Here is an 18,571-nt window from a genome sequence, read left to right as displayed (position 1 = left end):
TATTGTCATCTAGCGAGTAATTCTTAATCCTCGTTTCACGTAAACATATAACTTGTCAATCAAGAACAACATCTGACGTAAACTATAATAGTTAAATTTAAATTAAAACGCGGATTTCTGGAAAAGAAACAGAAAGTAAAACCCAATTGTGAAATCCTTTCACTGCCATGAACTAACTCGTGGTCTGCGTGAAATACATATATAATTTTCTCAAGACTTCTCCATTCATTTCAACGCTAGAGTTGCTTCTAGTTCCAAACAGCCATGGAAAACCTATCTTCTCCCGAAATTCTGGTTTCAAAATACGAGAATTTCATCACGGTTCTTAGCATTGACGGTGGTGGTATTCGAGGAATCATTCCCGGTGTTCTTCTTGCCTACCTCGAGGCTCAACTTCAGGTTAGCATATTGCACAGATTTTAATTTTAAGTTAGATTCTAAGGCTTCTGAATGTCTGTTACATATATAGGAGTTAGACGGTGAGAATGCAAGGCTTGCAGATTACTTTGACGTGATTGCTGGGACAAGTACAGGGGGTCTCGTTGCTGCCATGTTAACAGCTCCCAATCCAAAGGCCAACAAACGCCCTTTATTTGCTGCCAAAGAAATTGTTCCTTTTTTCCTCCAAAAGTCTCCACAAATTTTCCCTCCTACTAGGTCCAATAGTATATACAGTAACATTACTATTATCACATACACATATATATATTTTGGAAAATAAAATTTTAACACCATTTTTTGACACCACTTTGACACTGCACACGTGTCAAAATGTGATTAGACGATTTCAAATTAAAAAATAAACTTTGATTTTTCTCTTCCAAATATACCCCTGTCTCAACTTTTTTAATTTAAAATCGTCTAATCACATCTTGACACGTGTGCAGTGTCAAAATAATGTTAAAAAATGGTGTTAAAATATTATTGTCCTATGTTATGAGTATATATGTATGTATATATATCTTTGCTTATACTCTTTCATATTTCACGTGCATGCAGGGGACTATTTGGCTGTTTGAAGAACATAGCGAAAACATTGACAGGACCTAAGTACGATGGGAAGTATCTGCATGAGTTGATAAGAAAGAAGTTAGGGGAGACAAAGTTGCACCAAACCTTGACAAACGTTGTTATTCCCACTTTTGACATCAAGACACTTCAACCTACCATCTTTTCCTCGTTTGAGGTCATTATTCATATCTTTAGTACATAGTTATACATTGTTAGCTTTTGTTGTTGAAATTGCAGTGAATTGAATCATCTTGTACAGATTGCCACGGAGGCAGCATTGGATGTAGAACTGTCAGATATTTGCATAGCCACTTCGGCTGCTCCAACCTTTTTACCGGCTCATTATTTTACGAAGCAAGATGAACAAGGAAATGTCATTAGAGAATTCAACCTCATTGATGGTGGTGTGGCTGCAAATAATCCGGTGAGACTCTTGAGACAGAACAAAAGAGATAAATGAAGGCTTGTTATACATAGCTACTAATAATCGTGAACTGGTTTTGATTGATGTTAAAAAATTTAATTTGGCTCTTGATATCTGGATGTGCAGACTTTGGTTGCAATTAGAGAAATGATGAAGCAAATCATAAGGAAGCCAAATGAAATAGGTATCAGCCCTTTGAACTATGATCGCTTTCTTGTTCTGTCATTGGGGACTGGATCGAACAAGAAGGAGCACAAATACGACGCGAAAATGGTGTCAAAATGGGGAATTTTAAGTTGGGTGTTCAAATCTGGATTCACGCCCATTATAGATTGTTTCAGCGAAGCAAGCAGTGATATGGTTGACTACCATAACTGTGTGGTTTTTAGGGCGCTTCAATCTGAAGACAACTATCTCCGGATTCAAGTAAGCTTGATGAAGTTCTGTGCTCCATTTCTCCCTCTAAATCTTATGGCAGTACAATGTTAAATTAAACATTAAATGATTAAGGACATTTTAGAAGTACTTATGTCTGGTTTTATTGCTGTCTGTGTCTTTAAAAATGGCGGTCGTAATAGTTAATTAATTTGGTTGGTGCAATCAGGACGATACATTAAAGGGGAATTTAGCATCTTTGGATGTAGCTACTGAAGAGAATTTGAATAATCTGGTCAATGTAGGGAAGGAGTTACTGAAGAAAAAAGTTACGCGAGTGAATCTTGATACAGGTCTCTATGAACCAGTTCCAGATAAAGGCACCAATGAGGAAGCACTCAAAAGGTTAGTTTTATTTGTATAATATATTTAATTTAATTTATTTTGTAGCAGTAACGAAGACATCTAAATAAATTGATCGATGTTTGCAGGTTTGCAAAGTCTCTCTCGGATGCAAGAAAGAAGAAAAAAAAAGTTAAATGATCGTAAGAATGCATGATAATGACAAATCCATGGTTATAGCTTCTCATCATTTTGCTATAATCTGTATACAATATAAGGGTTAAATTTGCTACTATCTTCAATGTTAAGAGAATAACTGTTGCTGCTTTTGAAACTTAATTAAGAATTCAATTAAAATTCGTTGATGATGTAAAGATTGTTCTATGGAATCTATAGGTTTTGGGTATATATCTTTACAGGGGATTGCTGCAACCTGCATACAAAAGTTGGAGAAACTTCTGAACACTTACTTCTATGCAAAAAATAAAAAGAAAAATAAATAAAAATTTATATAAAATAAGTTGATTTGTAGGATTTTTTGAAAATATCATTTTTTATTTATATATAAATCAGTTTTTAACTTATAACATATGTAGCAATTTTTCTTGACCTACCTGTAGAAACGACAACTCCCTATCATCTTTAGTGCCACATCTTTCGTTAAAATCTTAAATATAGGATTTGATTTTTATCTATCAGTAAACCTAAAATAAATTACTCTAAAGCCAAAATAGATATTGGTAGCACAGAAGATGAGTTCCTGTAGAAACATTCTGAAGAACTCCAGAAAACAACTTTTTACAATTTCACAACTTACAAAAAGTATATAAAAATTTAAAATATTGAGTCAATGTTTGCAATAGTTATCAATGTTTCAAAAAAAAAATGCAATGAAAATGTCTTGGTAAAATTATCTTCCCATGTTACAGAATTTAATAGCTTGTTCATCTCATTGTCATCGAGCTTTCTCTTAAACTCTTCGTACTATTTATAAAACTATCAATTTGGTTACCCTTTTCTTAAAAATCAATCAGTATATTACTTTCCATCAAGATGGTTAAGTCGTCAAACCTAATTTGGCTCAACCAAACCCATTCTCAACTGGTGATTGTCGAGATTCGTGTGAACCTCTGCCAGCGGCTTCATGCATGCTGGCCTCATTTCTACAAGTATCTTTAAATAGTTTATCTTCTTGCTTGCACATAACCCATGAAACCCTAGCATCTAGACCTACAATCACTGAACAATCCATTTTGTATAAGATTTTCCAAGAGCACGCACCAACATCTCATTTACTAAATGAAAGTGGTTCTTCTCCTCGTCACCATCCCTGGTAAGTTCCAGCAAAAAAGAAATGATCTGGAACTAGAAGGAATTAAATCAATTGCATCTAAATAATGAAGTTTCTCCATGTGGTTTCTCCAGAATTATAAAATGTTGCATCTGTCAGCATTGAGTCATAATCTCAGCCCCGTCAGGGGTAATGAGAATGGTGTGCTCAAACTGCGCTGAAAGGCTTCCATCGGCCGTTACGATTGTCCAGTCGTCATTCCACTTCACAGGATTGATGCTGCCAATAGTCAGCATTGGTTCTGCAAATTTTACCACATACACAAAAGAGTTACTGATAGTGATATAACAAAAGAATGATGATAGTTCACAACCACACAACTTTATACCACAAATTTACAATCATTTTTATTATTTTCTATTTGAATAATTTAATTTATATTTTAATTAAAATTTCAACATATTTTTTGTTATTAAAAGAAGTTGTAATATAATTGTATATCAAGGTGGTTGTCAAAATATATTTTTTCTGTAACTAAAATAAAATTAATTTTCACATAAATTAAAAACCAAATTCTAAAGAAACTAATGCGAGAAAGTTTTTATAAATAAATTTAAACAAGCAAATCTGGGATTGGAAATGGACTGTCAGTGAGCTCCAATGTCACTTTAGGTCCACAATTTCATTCCACTCGTCCTATAATGGGAAAGTAAGCTGGAAAGAAGTGCTTTAACCGTAGTCATTTTCATCACTGTCTACAAGTTGAGTTTTTTTATGCTCCATGTCAATAATTTTTTTTAAATGTTGCACTAACGTATTCAGAAGGGATACTAGAAGCCATTCCACGCAACATAATCAAGGGTCGAAGGCATACACAGTTTATAATTCATCAAATAACAAAACACAAAAGTCGATAGCATTCCATATTGTACAAAATAAAATTACCAATTGTAAACGTTTGATTCAGCACCATTCGTCCACTTTCATTGTTTCCTGTAGAAAATAACAGTAATTGTTATAGAAACCAATAATAGGTAAGCTGACAGAAATATTAAACAATTTAAATATAAAAAATAGGGTTGCAATTAAAAAACCTTCGAAACAATAATAGGTCATTAACAAACTAGTAGTTCAAAACGGAACAGGTAATTTAAGTAATATTTGCAAACAGTAACGGAAGTCAAGTGAAAGTTAACATGGACCTTCTGTTTTGGCATATTGTTTTACAGAAAGGGAGCAACAAGAACATAAAATATGTTTTATTAATAATATTGTTTACAACAAACTTTTTTGAAGAAAAAGAATAACTTCTGACCTATTAAATTCATTAATAAATACACAATATAATTTGATAAATCCAGAATCTAAACTTAAGTTCTCAATAATTAATGATAATCACTTTTCAAATTAATGGACACAAATTGACTTCAATATTCCTTAAGCCGAAATGAGATTCACAAAACTAACCACAGGTTTGTTGCGTTATAGCATCTATGTGGAGTTAATAATGAAAAAAGTATACAAATAAAGTTAATTACTAAAATGAAGAACAACTGGATCGGCATGAAAAACACGTCCAACTCCATGGCCAACAAACTCTCTGACAACACCATAACGATATTTATCTGCATGGTCACTAAAAAGGAAAGGAGAAGACGTAAATTATGAATCATTATATAATTGAAAATAAACTTTTCTTGGAGTTACAGTTATCAAATACTAGCTCAAAATAATATGAATCAGATAATAGCTTAGATACTGCTTGATGAAGGAACAGATCAAGGTGGATATAGCTTGAGGGAACCATTCATGGAGGAAGTAAAGTCCTGCTAGCTTCTCGTTTTCTATCAGAGATATAAAAGATGTCACTGAAGATACGAACTAAATTCATTTATAGCTCATCTTGCAACTTTTTCTGATTCTACCCTTACTATTTAAATGCATTTCCCATTGGACCATATGTTTAATGATTTCTATGTTACGCTCTAACTGTTTTATTAAACTAGCTATTCGATCTTAAAAACTTAAAATCAATAAAAAAATATAAAAATAAAGTCATAAAAAATATAAAACTCTATTACCTAAATTGTTTTTCTACGAAACAAAGCAGAATTTATACAAAAATCATAAATAAGTAATTTTATATCGTTTTACATATATCACCTACTTCAACTAATTTTAGCAAATACATGTAATAAAAAATAAATAAAACTAAATTACCTATTTTTTTTCTACAAAACAAAGTAGAATTTATACAAAAAACATAAATAAGTCCTTTTATACGTTTTACATATATCACCTACTTCAACTAATTTCACCAAATACTTCAAATTCAATCAGAGCTAGCTCAACTTTTACCTTCCAGTTTAATAGATTATCACCTAATTTCGTTAAACTAAGTGGAAAAGTGGCTTTTGGGAACCAAAATTGTTCTTGACACGTTAAATTAAATATATATATATATATATATATATATATATATATATATATATATATATATATATATATATATATATATATATATATAAAATAAGGGTCACGAGTCTAAAGCTATGCAATAACTATTTTATTACATCGAATCTTATTGCCCAAGGATTTCTGGCTTTCTGCAGTATAGGGAAAATGATGGAACAAGAGAAAGAACAAATGGAAAAGGGGGTGGCATCTTACTGAATTGTCTTGCCAATTGTCTTGAATTCCACTCCCGGTGCACATATTGATATTGCTTTATCTAAGCATTCTTTAGTTATCTGCATTGACATACAAACAGTCCGATCAAGCAAAAACATGCAAGGACAATGTCTCAATTCTCAAGAACAAAATAAAACACTTCACAAAATCAAAGACACATAAGAGACTTCTAGAACACTACTCAACTAGAAGCATAACAAAATACGTTGAAAAAAGAAAAGTATAAACAAAATTCATAATAGTTAGGTCATCCCTATCTTGCCAAATTGCAACAGCTTGTTCTCAACTTATTCAAGTTATCTAGTGTGGTGTGAGTCGTGTTAATTAGAAAAAGCATAATTGTAGTTCCTTTTCTTGTAGTGTTTCCCAATGTGCTTCATCCCCTCTTGTCTTAGTTCACTCTGACATTTGGAGACTTAGTCGTGTTAAGTCTTATGTAAGTTTTCAATATTTTGTTACTCTTATTGATAATTATTCTAAATGTACTTGGTTGTTTATAACGAAAGATCGTTCTATATTATTTAAATATTCCAATATCTTTTTAATGAGATTAAAACTTCGTTCGGTGTTTCTATTCGAACTTTGCAAAGTGATAATGGTCATGAACATCGTTCCCATTCTTTTAAACAATTTATGGCTTCTCATGACATTCTCCATCAAACTTCATGTGCTTATACACCATAACAAAATGGGATGGTTGAGCACATAGACATCTTATTGAAACAACTTGTACTCTTTTAATTCATGGTGAGGTTCCTCAAGATTTTTAGGGTGATGCTATTCTTACTGCATGTTATCTCATTCTATTTTATTTTCTCACGAACCTCTTCATCCCTTACCTCTAAAAGTTTTTAGGTCTACATGTTTTGTTCATAATTTTAGTTTTGATCTTGATAAGTTATCTCTTCGATCACACAAATGTATTCTTTTTAGGATTTAGTAGATCACAAAAATGACACAAGTGTTTTTATCCTTCTCTTAACCGCTATCTTGTTTCTGCAAATGTCACCTTCAATGAATCTTCTTTTTACTTTAAAGGTCATTCTTCTTTTGATATGTCTCCATCTAATATCGTCAATATTCCTAGAACAATCAATATTCCTTTTATTTGGGGTCCTCCAGTTGTGCCTTGTCCACCACCACCACAATTATTTAGATGTAATACATAACGAATATAGAATTATGGTCTCAACCACTTGTGAGCTTGTTTAACTTAAACAATTGCTTAAAGAGTTACAATTTGGAGATGACACTCAAATGACACTTATATGTGACAATCCAGTTGCTCTTCATATTAGTTCTAATCCTGTTTTTCATGAGAGAATCAAATATTTGAAAGAAGATTGTATTTGGAGACATCAAGATTGAGTTCGTTAACTCAAGTGATCCGTTAACAAATATTTTCATTAAGTTTTCAAGAGGACTAAGAATTGATTACATTTGTAACAACCTTGGTACATATAATTTGTATGCACTAGTTTAAGGGCGAGCGTTAGAAATATTAAATTATTAGATATCTTATCCTTATCTTTTATCTTGAGTTACTTTGTTATTATTTTTATTTATATTTTGGGCTCCATATTTCCTTTATTATAAATACAACACCCTATGTGTATTTTCTACATAAGGAAGATTAATCTTATACATAATTTTTCACTATATTCAATACCATTAATAGAAAATAGTAAATGCAGTAGTGTAACTTTTTTCAATCTTGGTAGGAAAGAATACATAATTTCTACTTAAAATATACGAACAAAGAAACAATGAAAGAAGTACATTACTTTGAGAATCGGATTGAAACAATAAAGTTCAGAATTACAAAGAGTGTGTGCCAGTTGAAGAACAAAAGCAACAAATCACAGCAATTGATGGCATGAAACAAATCGGTACCTGAACTAGTTTCTTAGCCTCATCATCAACACTTCCACAATAGAAAGTTGCTGATGTGTCCCCATGATAGCCCTGCAATTCAAATCTTTACATTTCATTCGCCAAGCTATAGCTTAAAATATACAAATACGCAAAACAAATGGCATAATAACTGATAATGCAGTATGCTCAACAGTTCAAATAATGAACTGCAACACAAATTTAAATTTTCACATAAATTGATACACTAGAAAGGTAAGTTAAAGAAACTAATTATGTACGAGGGTATCAATAAATTGCACCCTCCGCACCCCAAACAATACACACTAGGGTATCAACATAGTAAACAGAGATGTTGATGATATCATCCAGATGGCTTAACAAAAGAAAATTGTAATGGGAATAAGCGAAGTAGCAAATGAAATTTTATAGCTATTCCATTCTCACCATCTCACAAAAGCAAAATCAGCCCTATAACCCACCCCCTGGAAACAAAAACACAAAACTTACATTTAGATAAACAGTGACATCGATGTTGATTATATCACCATCCTGCAAATAAAGAATGCGTCAACAATTTTTTTAACACAGGATTTTAACTTGAAAAAAAATTTCCCAAAAGGACCTCAAGGGGGCGGGAATCTGGTATTCCATGACAGATGCATTCATTTACAGATGTGCAGACACTCTTTGGAAAACTACCATAGCCAAGAGGAGATGGGTATGCACCATTGTCAACTATCATTTGGTGAACTGCTTCGTCAATTTCATCTGTTGTTATGCCTGGCTGTCAACAGAAGTACAACTTTCTTAGATATAAACATAAAATAGGCATTATTATACAAAATTATGAACTGCTTGGTCAATTTGATCTGTTGTTAGGCCTGGCTGTAAACAGAAGTACAACTTTCTTAGATAAAAACATAAAATAGGCATTATTATACAAAATTAAGGTTTCGTAGATTATATTATACTACTCTCTAAAAATTTGCATACTTTTAATATCCTGCACTAAGCAACAATAAAATGGGACAATGTTTCATTCCTAACTTCCGTTCGTAATGTGGACTTAGAATCCTCATAATATAAGCAAAGAGTGAGGCCAGGAAGTGGAAAGGACAATATATCATCCAAATGTATGAATAAACTTTTTCTTTACATAAATATTTCATAGTAAACGGTCAAGCTTTTGGGCAGGATCTGTAGAATTAAAGAATGTGCAATTCAATGGACAAAAGAATGAAAGGAGCTCACCTTGACTAGGGTGCCAGCATATTGAAGAACCTGAGCTGCAAGCCTTCCAGAAGCTCTCATGCATTCTATTCCTTTCTTGTCATGCACTTGAGGTCCACTCACAAGCCCAGCAGGAATCATAGAATTCACATAAGGAGGCCTCGGTATATTCTTCGGCACCTGTCGCCGTGGAGAAACTTTTCCAGGCCTCAGTCGTTTACGCTTGCTGTTAGGCACTTCATCCACACTTCTGCAAAGCCAGTCATCCCCAAAAACTTCATAACCAAAAGGCACGCATTGTGAATTGCACAAAATGTAAAAATCCTTTCGTCCAAGAGTTCAATAAATTAACTAGCATAAACTTCTGAATGGTATTACTATTTAAATTCTACAGCAAACAGAAACAGTAATCGAAAAACATAATAGCTGCTCTGCAAAGTTATGAAATAAGCAACACATGACATGAATGGAATAGAATCCTTGAACAATGTAAATTATACTATCAGTTGCGTTCATTCCTTTTGCAGAAAGCGTACACGCGCAGATACCTTCTATTAAAAAAGAGATTGGTCAGGCCAGAAAGCGTCCGAGATAACTGCATCGAAACATGGTTGCTTCCTGTTAAAATAAATACACAGCGATGTTAAAAATAAAAAATAGTAAACCTAGAAGCTAAATGAAAATGAAAATGGAAGAAGAGGCAGAAGGTTATGGAAAAGGGAGAACCAGGGTTGAAACGGAATAGTTGAGGAAGTGGTTGGTTCCTTGAACTCCGTAAGAATCGATCTCCGACGAAAGAGGATTTCAACCTCATTTGCAGTTGCGGTGACACGCCGCTCGTCATTCTTCCTCCTTTCTAGTTTCTTCCCCTGCTGCTCCTCTTACTCCATTCTCGTTATCCGTTACAATGTGTTTTTTGGTCCTTGAATTTTCTTTTTCACATTTTCATCTTTATTTTATTATATTTGTTTGTCCTGAATAAAAATATGGCGGCTCAACAATTTTGGGGTCTCCGTATGGGCCTTTACAAGCTTAGGGCAAATAGGCCCTGCACCCTTTAGGAAAGTGTGGGAAAAAGAAAACACGTAAAGCCATAGCTTTCTCTTCTTGCACCCTGTTATTACTAAATACCACCTTATATTAACAGGCTATATAATATTTCTATTGTACCGCTGTTGTTTTTGTCATCTTCGTCATTATTGTTATAACTTCGTTTTCTTCTATGCGTTCTTTTGTCAATACAGATAAATTTAAAGATAAAATTTGTATGATTCTTTCAAAGAACTTAGAAGTAAAAACAAATGAATTTAAAAATAGAATTTATAAAAATTTGTGAGTGATTTATAAAAAATAAAATTTTGATAAATTAAAATATAAGAATATTATTTTATTCTTTAAATTAATATATTATTATTTATTATTATTATTTAATAATAATATTATTATTATTATTATTTGTATTTAATGATTATAATAATAACATCAATAATAATTATTATTATTATTATTATTATTATTATTATTATTATTATTATTATTATTTTCTTTTATTATTGTTATATTTATTGTGGACAGACTTCTTTTTCCTGAAACCAAAAGATTGATTGTGTCTTTTACTGGAGCCAAAAAATATTTATTATTATTATTATTATTTGCATACTTTTACCTAACTTTTACCTATGGACTTTAAAACTTTATTGATAAGTATCCAAAATTGCAGTTGGAAATGAGAAACGGAATATAGTGGTTTAACGGAGAGTATGGTCTGTTTGCATGAATTCTGGTAGTGAAATGAGGAAACAGACATTGCAGTAAAGGACAAGGTGGTGAAGTTGGTAGTTTGAAGTGTACGAGTTAACAAAAACTTCCTCACTAAGGTCCCCCGCTCAAAATGCGGCCAAGCCCATACAACAACGACAACTCCTTTTTTCCTTCCTTTCCTTTCATGGCCACACTTTTTGGAATCCGATGCCCCTATCCTTTTCTCGATCTTTTTCTTATTATCTCACCGCTATTTAACACTTGTAAACATTTACCAGCACAAAAAATCTAATTGTTTCACACATGAAGGAGTATATTCCTTTAGGACATGTTTACGGTATATATTCTAAATATTTTGGGAGATTACATAAGATCCAACATATTAGAAGGATACTTTAATCCTAACTCAACCTTATAAAATCGGTTTGTAAAGTGGGATTTGTATCCATTTATATATTATAAATTGATCTTATTTTTAGTCAATGTGAAACTTTCACTATACCTTCCTTATGTCGAGATATATACATCTTGAGCGTGAGATTAGACATTAATAAGTGATCTGATAGCGGATCGAACAATATGTCCAACAAACAACAAATACTATTAGGATAAGTTTTAACGATGACTCTGATATCGTATTAAAAATTAACTTTAAACCTAACTCAATCCTACAAAACTGATTTGTAAAGTGAGATTTACACCTATTTATATATTCTAAGTTGACCTTATCTATAATCGACGTGAAACTTTCAATATAGTATAGAGTAAAAGTGAGAAAGATACATTTTAAAGGAAAAATCGAACTTTTCAATGTAGGACGTGTCAAATAAGACTACATGATCTTACAATAGAATAATCTCAATTTTCAAGAGAAGTGTAGAATAATCTCAATTTTCAAGAGAAGTGTGTAATCTTGTGGAACAATCGAGTAAAAATAATTTTTGTTTATGAAAAAGACAATTGAATTTATTTATTTATTTAAAGAAAGTTTATCCATGAAAATATGATGTGTGGGACCAAAGATGAAGATGATGATGGTGCTTTGAGTTTTGAAGTTTGTAGCTGCCTTAATTACTCCGCACTTCCAACCTGCAATGCTCCTTTGTCTGCATGCAACTGTACAAAAGTTCACACACAATACAACAATAAGATTTTATACTCTTTCTAAAAAATTATGCTAAGTATCAATACGATCTTTCACATCGTAACTATACAACAACCATTTTTTATCACAGAAATTTACTACAAGTCAACAAGAAAGAAATTAAAAAATAAAAAAACATGAAAGGCCAAATTCATGCAATATATATATAAAAAAAACAATAATAGAAGAATTGAATAATTCTAAACATCATAACTGAAACTTATTATGAATAAAAAGTTGCATCTTTGAAAACATTTTAAACAATACAAAATTTGATTTTTCAATAGTGGTCGGCCTATCCGAACACTAATTAATTTTCTAATAAATATATAAATATTTAAAGTTCATGCTTCTACAACATTCTTAATATTTTCAACACTTTCCGACCAAGAAACAATTTAAGATGAAGAAGCCTTTTTATCACTTTGTTATTAGAAAGTTTAATAAAGTATCCGAATTTTAAAACAGCATAATATTCCGTATTTATAAGTATAAACATATATCACTATATTGTGAAGATATACAAAATAATATTCAAATAATAGTTTCGAAATTTGTTTAACGTGTAAAAACATTAACATAATTAAATCATAATGACTATATTAATTTATTTTTAAAATTTAATAAATAAATTATATCAAAATTTTAAATAATAACAAATTTCAATATCGTGTTAAAATGTTGAAACTAAAAACATATTTTGTTACATCCAAAATTGTTAACTATTAGTCAACATGATCATTTGTAATAAATACTTAAAAAAGATGATGATCAGTACTTCCAAATCTCTTGACCCTTCGTCTTTCAATGCATACGAGTCGTGAATATCTACAAAATAAAATATTCTATATAAAAAAGAAAGTATGATAATCAATCAATACTTTTAAACAACATAAATAAGTCTTGGGTATGTATTAGAACTTAGAAAAGGTTTTTTAGTATTAAGAAATATAAATTTCAGTGTCTTGTTTTCAGTATGATTTTAGTTGATGTATAGATATTACGTCCATCAAACAATCTCATATAAATTCTTGAATATTTTTTAGATGTTTTTTCCTTTTTCGTAACTGAAAACTTATATTACATTCTAATTTTTTCATTAAAAAAACATTCTAATTGATTTTCTATTAAACGATAGACATACCATATAATTTTTAATATTACTGAATAATAAATTGATATTTTTAAATATATTAGAGATTTGCTCACACATATTAACTTTAATCACCGAGTAATATTCATTTTATCACGAAATTGTGGTCTTATAATTTGTAATTGTTCCTTGCATGATGGTACTTTTTGCCGAGTGTGCTTGCAATGGGGGTAGTGTAACTGTGGTTCGGAGCCAAACACACCACATGCTTCAACTTCAAACCAGATTAATGATAGTGTTAAAGAAGTTAAAATGAAAAATAATTCTATACTATTAGTTTGGCCACCTTCAACACTCCATATCAGATAGGTCGAACAATCAACAAAAGGACAGGATGCGATAACAATGAATGCGGTCATACCAATAAACAAAGTTGAACAACCAAAATCAAGAACGGTTAGTCATAGTCCATAATTAGGTTTTTATATAATAATTAAGGTAAATAATGATAAGAGATGATTTGGCTGGTATTGGACCTAGGTTAAGGTTTCACTAATCTCAAATCTATAATAAAAAATTATAAATACATATAAAAGCGTCAAATATAAGAGGATTCTATTGTCATTGTATTTAACTCTTATATGGACAGTTTACTTACTTAAGTATCATATAGAATCTTTGACAAGTATCTCTCCCAATGATAAAACGTAAACAAAGACTAAAAAAATAATTACCGAACGACATTTTAAAAAATTATGTAAATATTTAAAGTGAGTCTACCTCACATTCCAAATAAATTCAGTTTAGAAGTTTTCAGAAAAATAAAGAATACGTGAAAAAAAATGTTTGCTTTTGATTTTTGTGGAAAATATGATTACCTTATGATGGAAGGACAAATTCCTTTTTGTTCCCTTGGGTTAACATCTGTTCCCCACTCACCAGCAGCATGCATAGGTTTTCAGAGCCTTTAATTTGAGACACTACTATTTTTTACTTCATATTCAAAAATTAAAATTATGTACTATATCTTATACACGTGTATATTAATCAATGTATCGTTTGAAAAAAAAAAATTGCTTGAATAGAAACCCATAAAATTTAAAGTAATTGAAGAACTTTTGCAATCTCAAGTTGGAAATACAGAAAAGTATTTATAGAAAAGGAAGAGTCTTGGTGGCGCAAGTAATAAGTAGATGTATGAACTTTAAAAAGAAACCGAGACTTTAATAACCAGATCATTAATTTTGGTTTCGGTTCACGGTTCGATGGTCATATCAAAATCATCTTATTCCATTTTGATTAGATGTTTCATTTCATTTTAATATCTGCAGTTTTATCTATTTTTGTTAAAAGCAAAACATTGTATAAAACTTTGGGATGAGCATAAATGTAGGTAGATAGGTAGATCTCGACCGAGGGATTTGTGGTTGTTTGCTTTAATTTCTAGTAAAAGTCAACCAAATCAATACTTTCTTTTATTCAAATTAGCTACGCAATCAAATCAGATACAGTTTGAATTGGTTGAAATAATTTACATTTTTTGAAAAATAAATCAAATTGGTAATGTTAAAAATAAAATGATCCGTTAGATTAAAAAACCAGTTTTACATTATGTGCGAAAGCATTTCTAAACAACATTTTTTTATATCTAACTATAGCAGAAAGTGGAAAAAGCGATGGATCATAGTCAAACATTGTAAAAAATTTGGAGCTAATTTAAAACATGTCACCCACCATTTTTTACCACAGTTTCTCAACAGCTAACATCGAAAAATATTTTTAATGACTAATTATGCCCTAGAAGAACACTCACAAAGAACTTGAGTAACAACTCCAAAAAATAAAATAATATATATATATATATATATATATATATAATACATGGTCAGATTCAATCCTATATATTTCCAATTCTTAAACAGTTAATGAAATCAAACCACAATTTTCTGTAAATGCAGTGATGAAGTTTGAGTTTTTGTATTTACGATTCATTTTTAATTCTATTTTCGAAATTTAAATTGGGTTGAATTAGTTTTGCACATGGTGATATATAGATGATGTATGCATGTATATGTGGATGCACATTGATATCCTATCCTGCATTCATATCTATACTTACCTCACACATAGAAATCGGTATGGTCCTAAATTAAATTAAATGACCATGTGTGTCATGTCCCCTTGCTCTTTTCTCCTACCTTAATTTCTTGTATGTCACCATTTCAAAATTTATTGTCATCAACTAAGAATGTATCATTCGAAAGAAAATACTAGCATCAATAAACGGTATTTTATTAAATCGAGGCAGAAAATTAAATTACTAGTATTCTTTTTATCTCTTTTCTTATCAGCAAATAATATATATATATATATATATATATATATATATATATATATATATATTAATTGTATGAATTTACTCAATAGCGGCCACATTTTGTGTATCGACAAATATTTTATCCCAAAAATGAGATACCGACAAGCATACTACGAAGTTGGTTGATAGAATTGAAACAAAACGCGGTGTATTCATGACAGTTTTAATTATAGTACACACGAAGTAGTAAATAAAATGCTAAACTATACTATTTTTTATTTTATTTCTCAAATTAGCTTCAAGCAGTAAAAAGTTGAATCAAATTATGGTTAAAGTAAAAATTAATTACTCGTGAATTAAAAGTAGCATTGATTTGAATTAGACAGAGCTACAATCATTACCAAGCTTAATACATGTTTCTGCAGCTTATTGTTTAAACAAAGAAGAAATATAGTAAATTAAATGAAGATAGAATATCATGCGACCAAAGACTGAGACGGAGAATATTAATCCGTTTGAGATTCTTTTATTTAATATCTTTTAATTAGTGTCCAAGGACATGTACTTGGATATCTACATGTAGTAAAGATTGAACTTTTTTTTTCGTTCTAGAAGAATTTTATTTATTTATTTTGATATAGTAAGTTGGTGTAGCATAGTAGGGAGCAGTGACCACTCCCTATACGTACTTCACGACTAACCCAAGAAGGAGAATAAATAGATAAATAAATAAATAAATATATAAAATATGCATACGAATAATTTAAGGGAAATCGCCGTGTACTTGACACGCAAACAAGATAATATGGTGGTGGGGAGTATTAAATGGCATTTTCTTGTTTCACTGTTTATAGGAAGGATATATCCGTAATTGGGTTTATAACACAATTATTTTGCTTGAGACGGTTCTCCAGCAAACGGAATTTTGGGAAGAAACGAAGATGACGGTTTCATTAGAAGCGCATGATTCTTATTTTTTTACTACAAAATCAACGTTGCTTTGTTTGTAGTGAATAATTTAGAGGGTAATCCCAGCTCATCCTTGATCTGTCTTAATCTTATTCCTGTTTGGTGTAAGACGCGGATATGGCCACACAAGGGCGCAGGGTACAAACTTGAATAACGGCGCGGTCAGATTCCCCGTCATTGTTAACAGAAACTAGGCCACCACCACACTTGCCAGCAGCACCACTAAGAAAAAGCAATTACCTAATCCCAACCGTTGAAGCCCTTTCGTCGTTATCACAATTTCGTCGTCTCCGTACTACACGCGCGCACCAACTTACTACGCTCACTCACGCCACACCTCCTTCATTCCCTCACTCTCTCTCTTACATTACCAAACTAAACCCCAAAAAAACGCACAACGCAACGCAACATCGCGCACACCAACACCTGAATAGGTATCACCTCGCGAGAGGACGCAACATTAGTTGTAGTACTTAAAGGGACTCACAGTGCACATCAATGCTTGCTCAGGTCGGTGTCAGGACACGCGCTCCAGCCGCATTAGCCATGGAACCTGACACTTCAGCTCGACCAACTCCCAAGAGAAAGACCATCACCCACACCAACCAAGACCCACCTAAATCCTCCAAGTCTCCCAAAACCACTTTACGCTGCCTCAGCCCTACCTCAGCTGAAATTCCTGCCTCTTGCTGCTCCAACAATGGATCCACCAGCCTTGATGAGGACATGATCAAACTCTTAGATCTGGAGGTAACCAATTTATTATTTCTTATCTATTGCCGTCTGTCATACAATTTCTCATTCAACGCTCCTCTTAAATCCTTCCTTTCTCTCATTTTGTCTCTGTATACCCTTTCATTCACTCATTTTTTATCACCTAAATTAATGCATCGCATTCAACGTTTCCTTACAGGTGGAGAGCGCGCGAGTTGAAACGTCGACGTTCAATGGTGCTGCACATATTGAAGGGTCTTTTAATCAAACTCATTTTATTTAAATTTGAATTTGCTTCCAGCTATAGTTCCATATCCAGACGCTTTTCCTCCCACCACTTTTTTCTCCATAATCAACTCCCCTCAGTTCAAAACAGCACCACATAAAAAATGTATCAACAGTCATTATAATTTCCTCAATTCAAAACTCAAACTCATTCTTCTTCTCTCTCTGTCTCGTGTGTGAGTGTTTGTGCTTTTTCGCGCACTACGCATTCTATTCTATCTATATATAATTCTGAACCGTAATAGTTTTCGTGTCTGAACATTGCAGGAAAGAGATGAATCGTTCCAGCAAACTTCTCGAAAATTCGGAGGAGACAGAGTCAGTGGAGATGATTTCTTGTCGTGCCTCGTCAAGGGCTCGAACCATGCCAACCGAGTCGGAGCTGGAAGAATTTTTCGTTACGGCCGAGAAAGACATTCAGAAACGATTTCAAGATAAGTAAGTTGTAATTACTAGAATTTTCTTCTCTCTCTCTCTCACTCTTTTCTCTTTTTTCTTTTTTTTAGTTTTAGTTTTTGACACCATAATTAGTATATGATGCAGCTCTGTCATTCCATTTTAATTAAAAAATTATTTTGCAGGTACAATTATGACGTTGTTAAGGATATGCCGCTGGAAGGACGTTATGAGTGGGTTGAGTTGAAACCATGAAGGTGTGGTCGCCACCTAAGAAAAAAGAACTCTGATCAATTTGAACATGCCATTTTGGTCTCTTTAATTATAATATTGCTAAGTCCGGTCTAGGTCTTTGGTTTCTTCAATGTTAATTATCATTTACACCAACCAAGACTCTTTTCTCTGGTGTACAACTTTTTATATTTCAGTGTGGTTAATGTAAACAGGTTGAGATTCATTTGTTCCTTGTACTGAGAAGCAGCTTAATGCTCGCTTGTTCAGAATACTGTAAATTTCCTTTATGAAGAACTAACGCTCCCATTTTTAAGCGCTCCCCTAAAATCCCTGTCCATTTGTGTTTTTAAAGTTGGCTTTTTAGTATAGGGTACACCGAAGTCAGTGAGTGTATGATTGTGTCTACTTTTTCTATTCTT

General features: G+C 32.0%; 2 protein-coding genes and 1 pseudogene across 2 annotated transcripts; 2 read left to right on the top strand and 1 right to left on the bottom strand.

Moving 5' to 3' along the window:
• Positions 1 to 264: 264 nt before the first annotated feature.
• Positions 265 to 2,369, top strand: LOC106776633 (annotated as a pseudogene).
• A 682-nt stretch (positions 2,370 to 3,051) lies between these two features.
• Positions 3,052 to 10,174, bottom strand: LOC106777891 (methionine aminopeptidase 1D, chloroplastic/mitochondrial). Its single transcript, XM_014665708.2, has 10 exons — positions 9,966 to 10,174; positions 9,788 to 9,857; positions 9,261 to 9,489; positions 8,632 to 8,793; positions 8,517 to 8,558; positions 8,028 to 8,099; positions 6,114 to 6,193; positions 4,982 to 5,079; positions 4,389 to 4,436; positions 3,052 to 3,744 (listed from the first exon to the last, which is right to left on the bottom strand). The coding sequence occupies exons 1-10, from the start codon at positions 10,081 to 10,083 to the stop codon at positions 3,599 to 3,601; spliced, it is 1,065 nt and encodes a 354-aa protein (XP_014521194.1). The 5' UTR covers positions 10,084 to 10,174; the 3' UTR covers positions 3,052 to 3,598.
• Positions 10,175 to 16,490: 6,316 nt separating this feature from the next.
• LOC106777147 (cyclin-dependent kinase inhibitor 7) lies at positions 16,491 to 18,192 on the top strand. Its single transcript, XM_014664674.2, has 4 exons — positions 16,491 to 17,273; positions 17,437 to 17,492; positions 17,790 to 17,960; positions 18,104 to 18,192. The coding sequence occupies exons 1-4, from the start codon at positions 17,022 to 17,024 to the stop codon at positions 18,171 to 18,173; spliced, it is 549 nt and encodes a 182-aa protein (XP_014520160.1). The 5' UTR covers positions 16,491 to 17,021; the 3' UTR covers positions 18,174 to 18,192.
• Positions 18,193 to 18,571: the final 379 nt, after the last annotated feature.

This window comes from Vigna radiata, chromosome 11, assembly GCF_000741045.1.
Source record: "Vigna radiata var. radiata cultivar VC1973A chromosome 11, Vradiata_ver6, whole genome shotgun sequence".
Taxonomy (NCBI): domain Eukaryota; kingdom Viridiplantae; phylum Streptophyta; class Magnoliopsida; order Fabales; family Fabaceae; genus Vigna; species Vigna radiata.
Note: the sequence above shows the minus strand (reverse complement) of the source record. Positions and strands in the feature narration are given on the sequence as shown.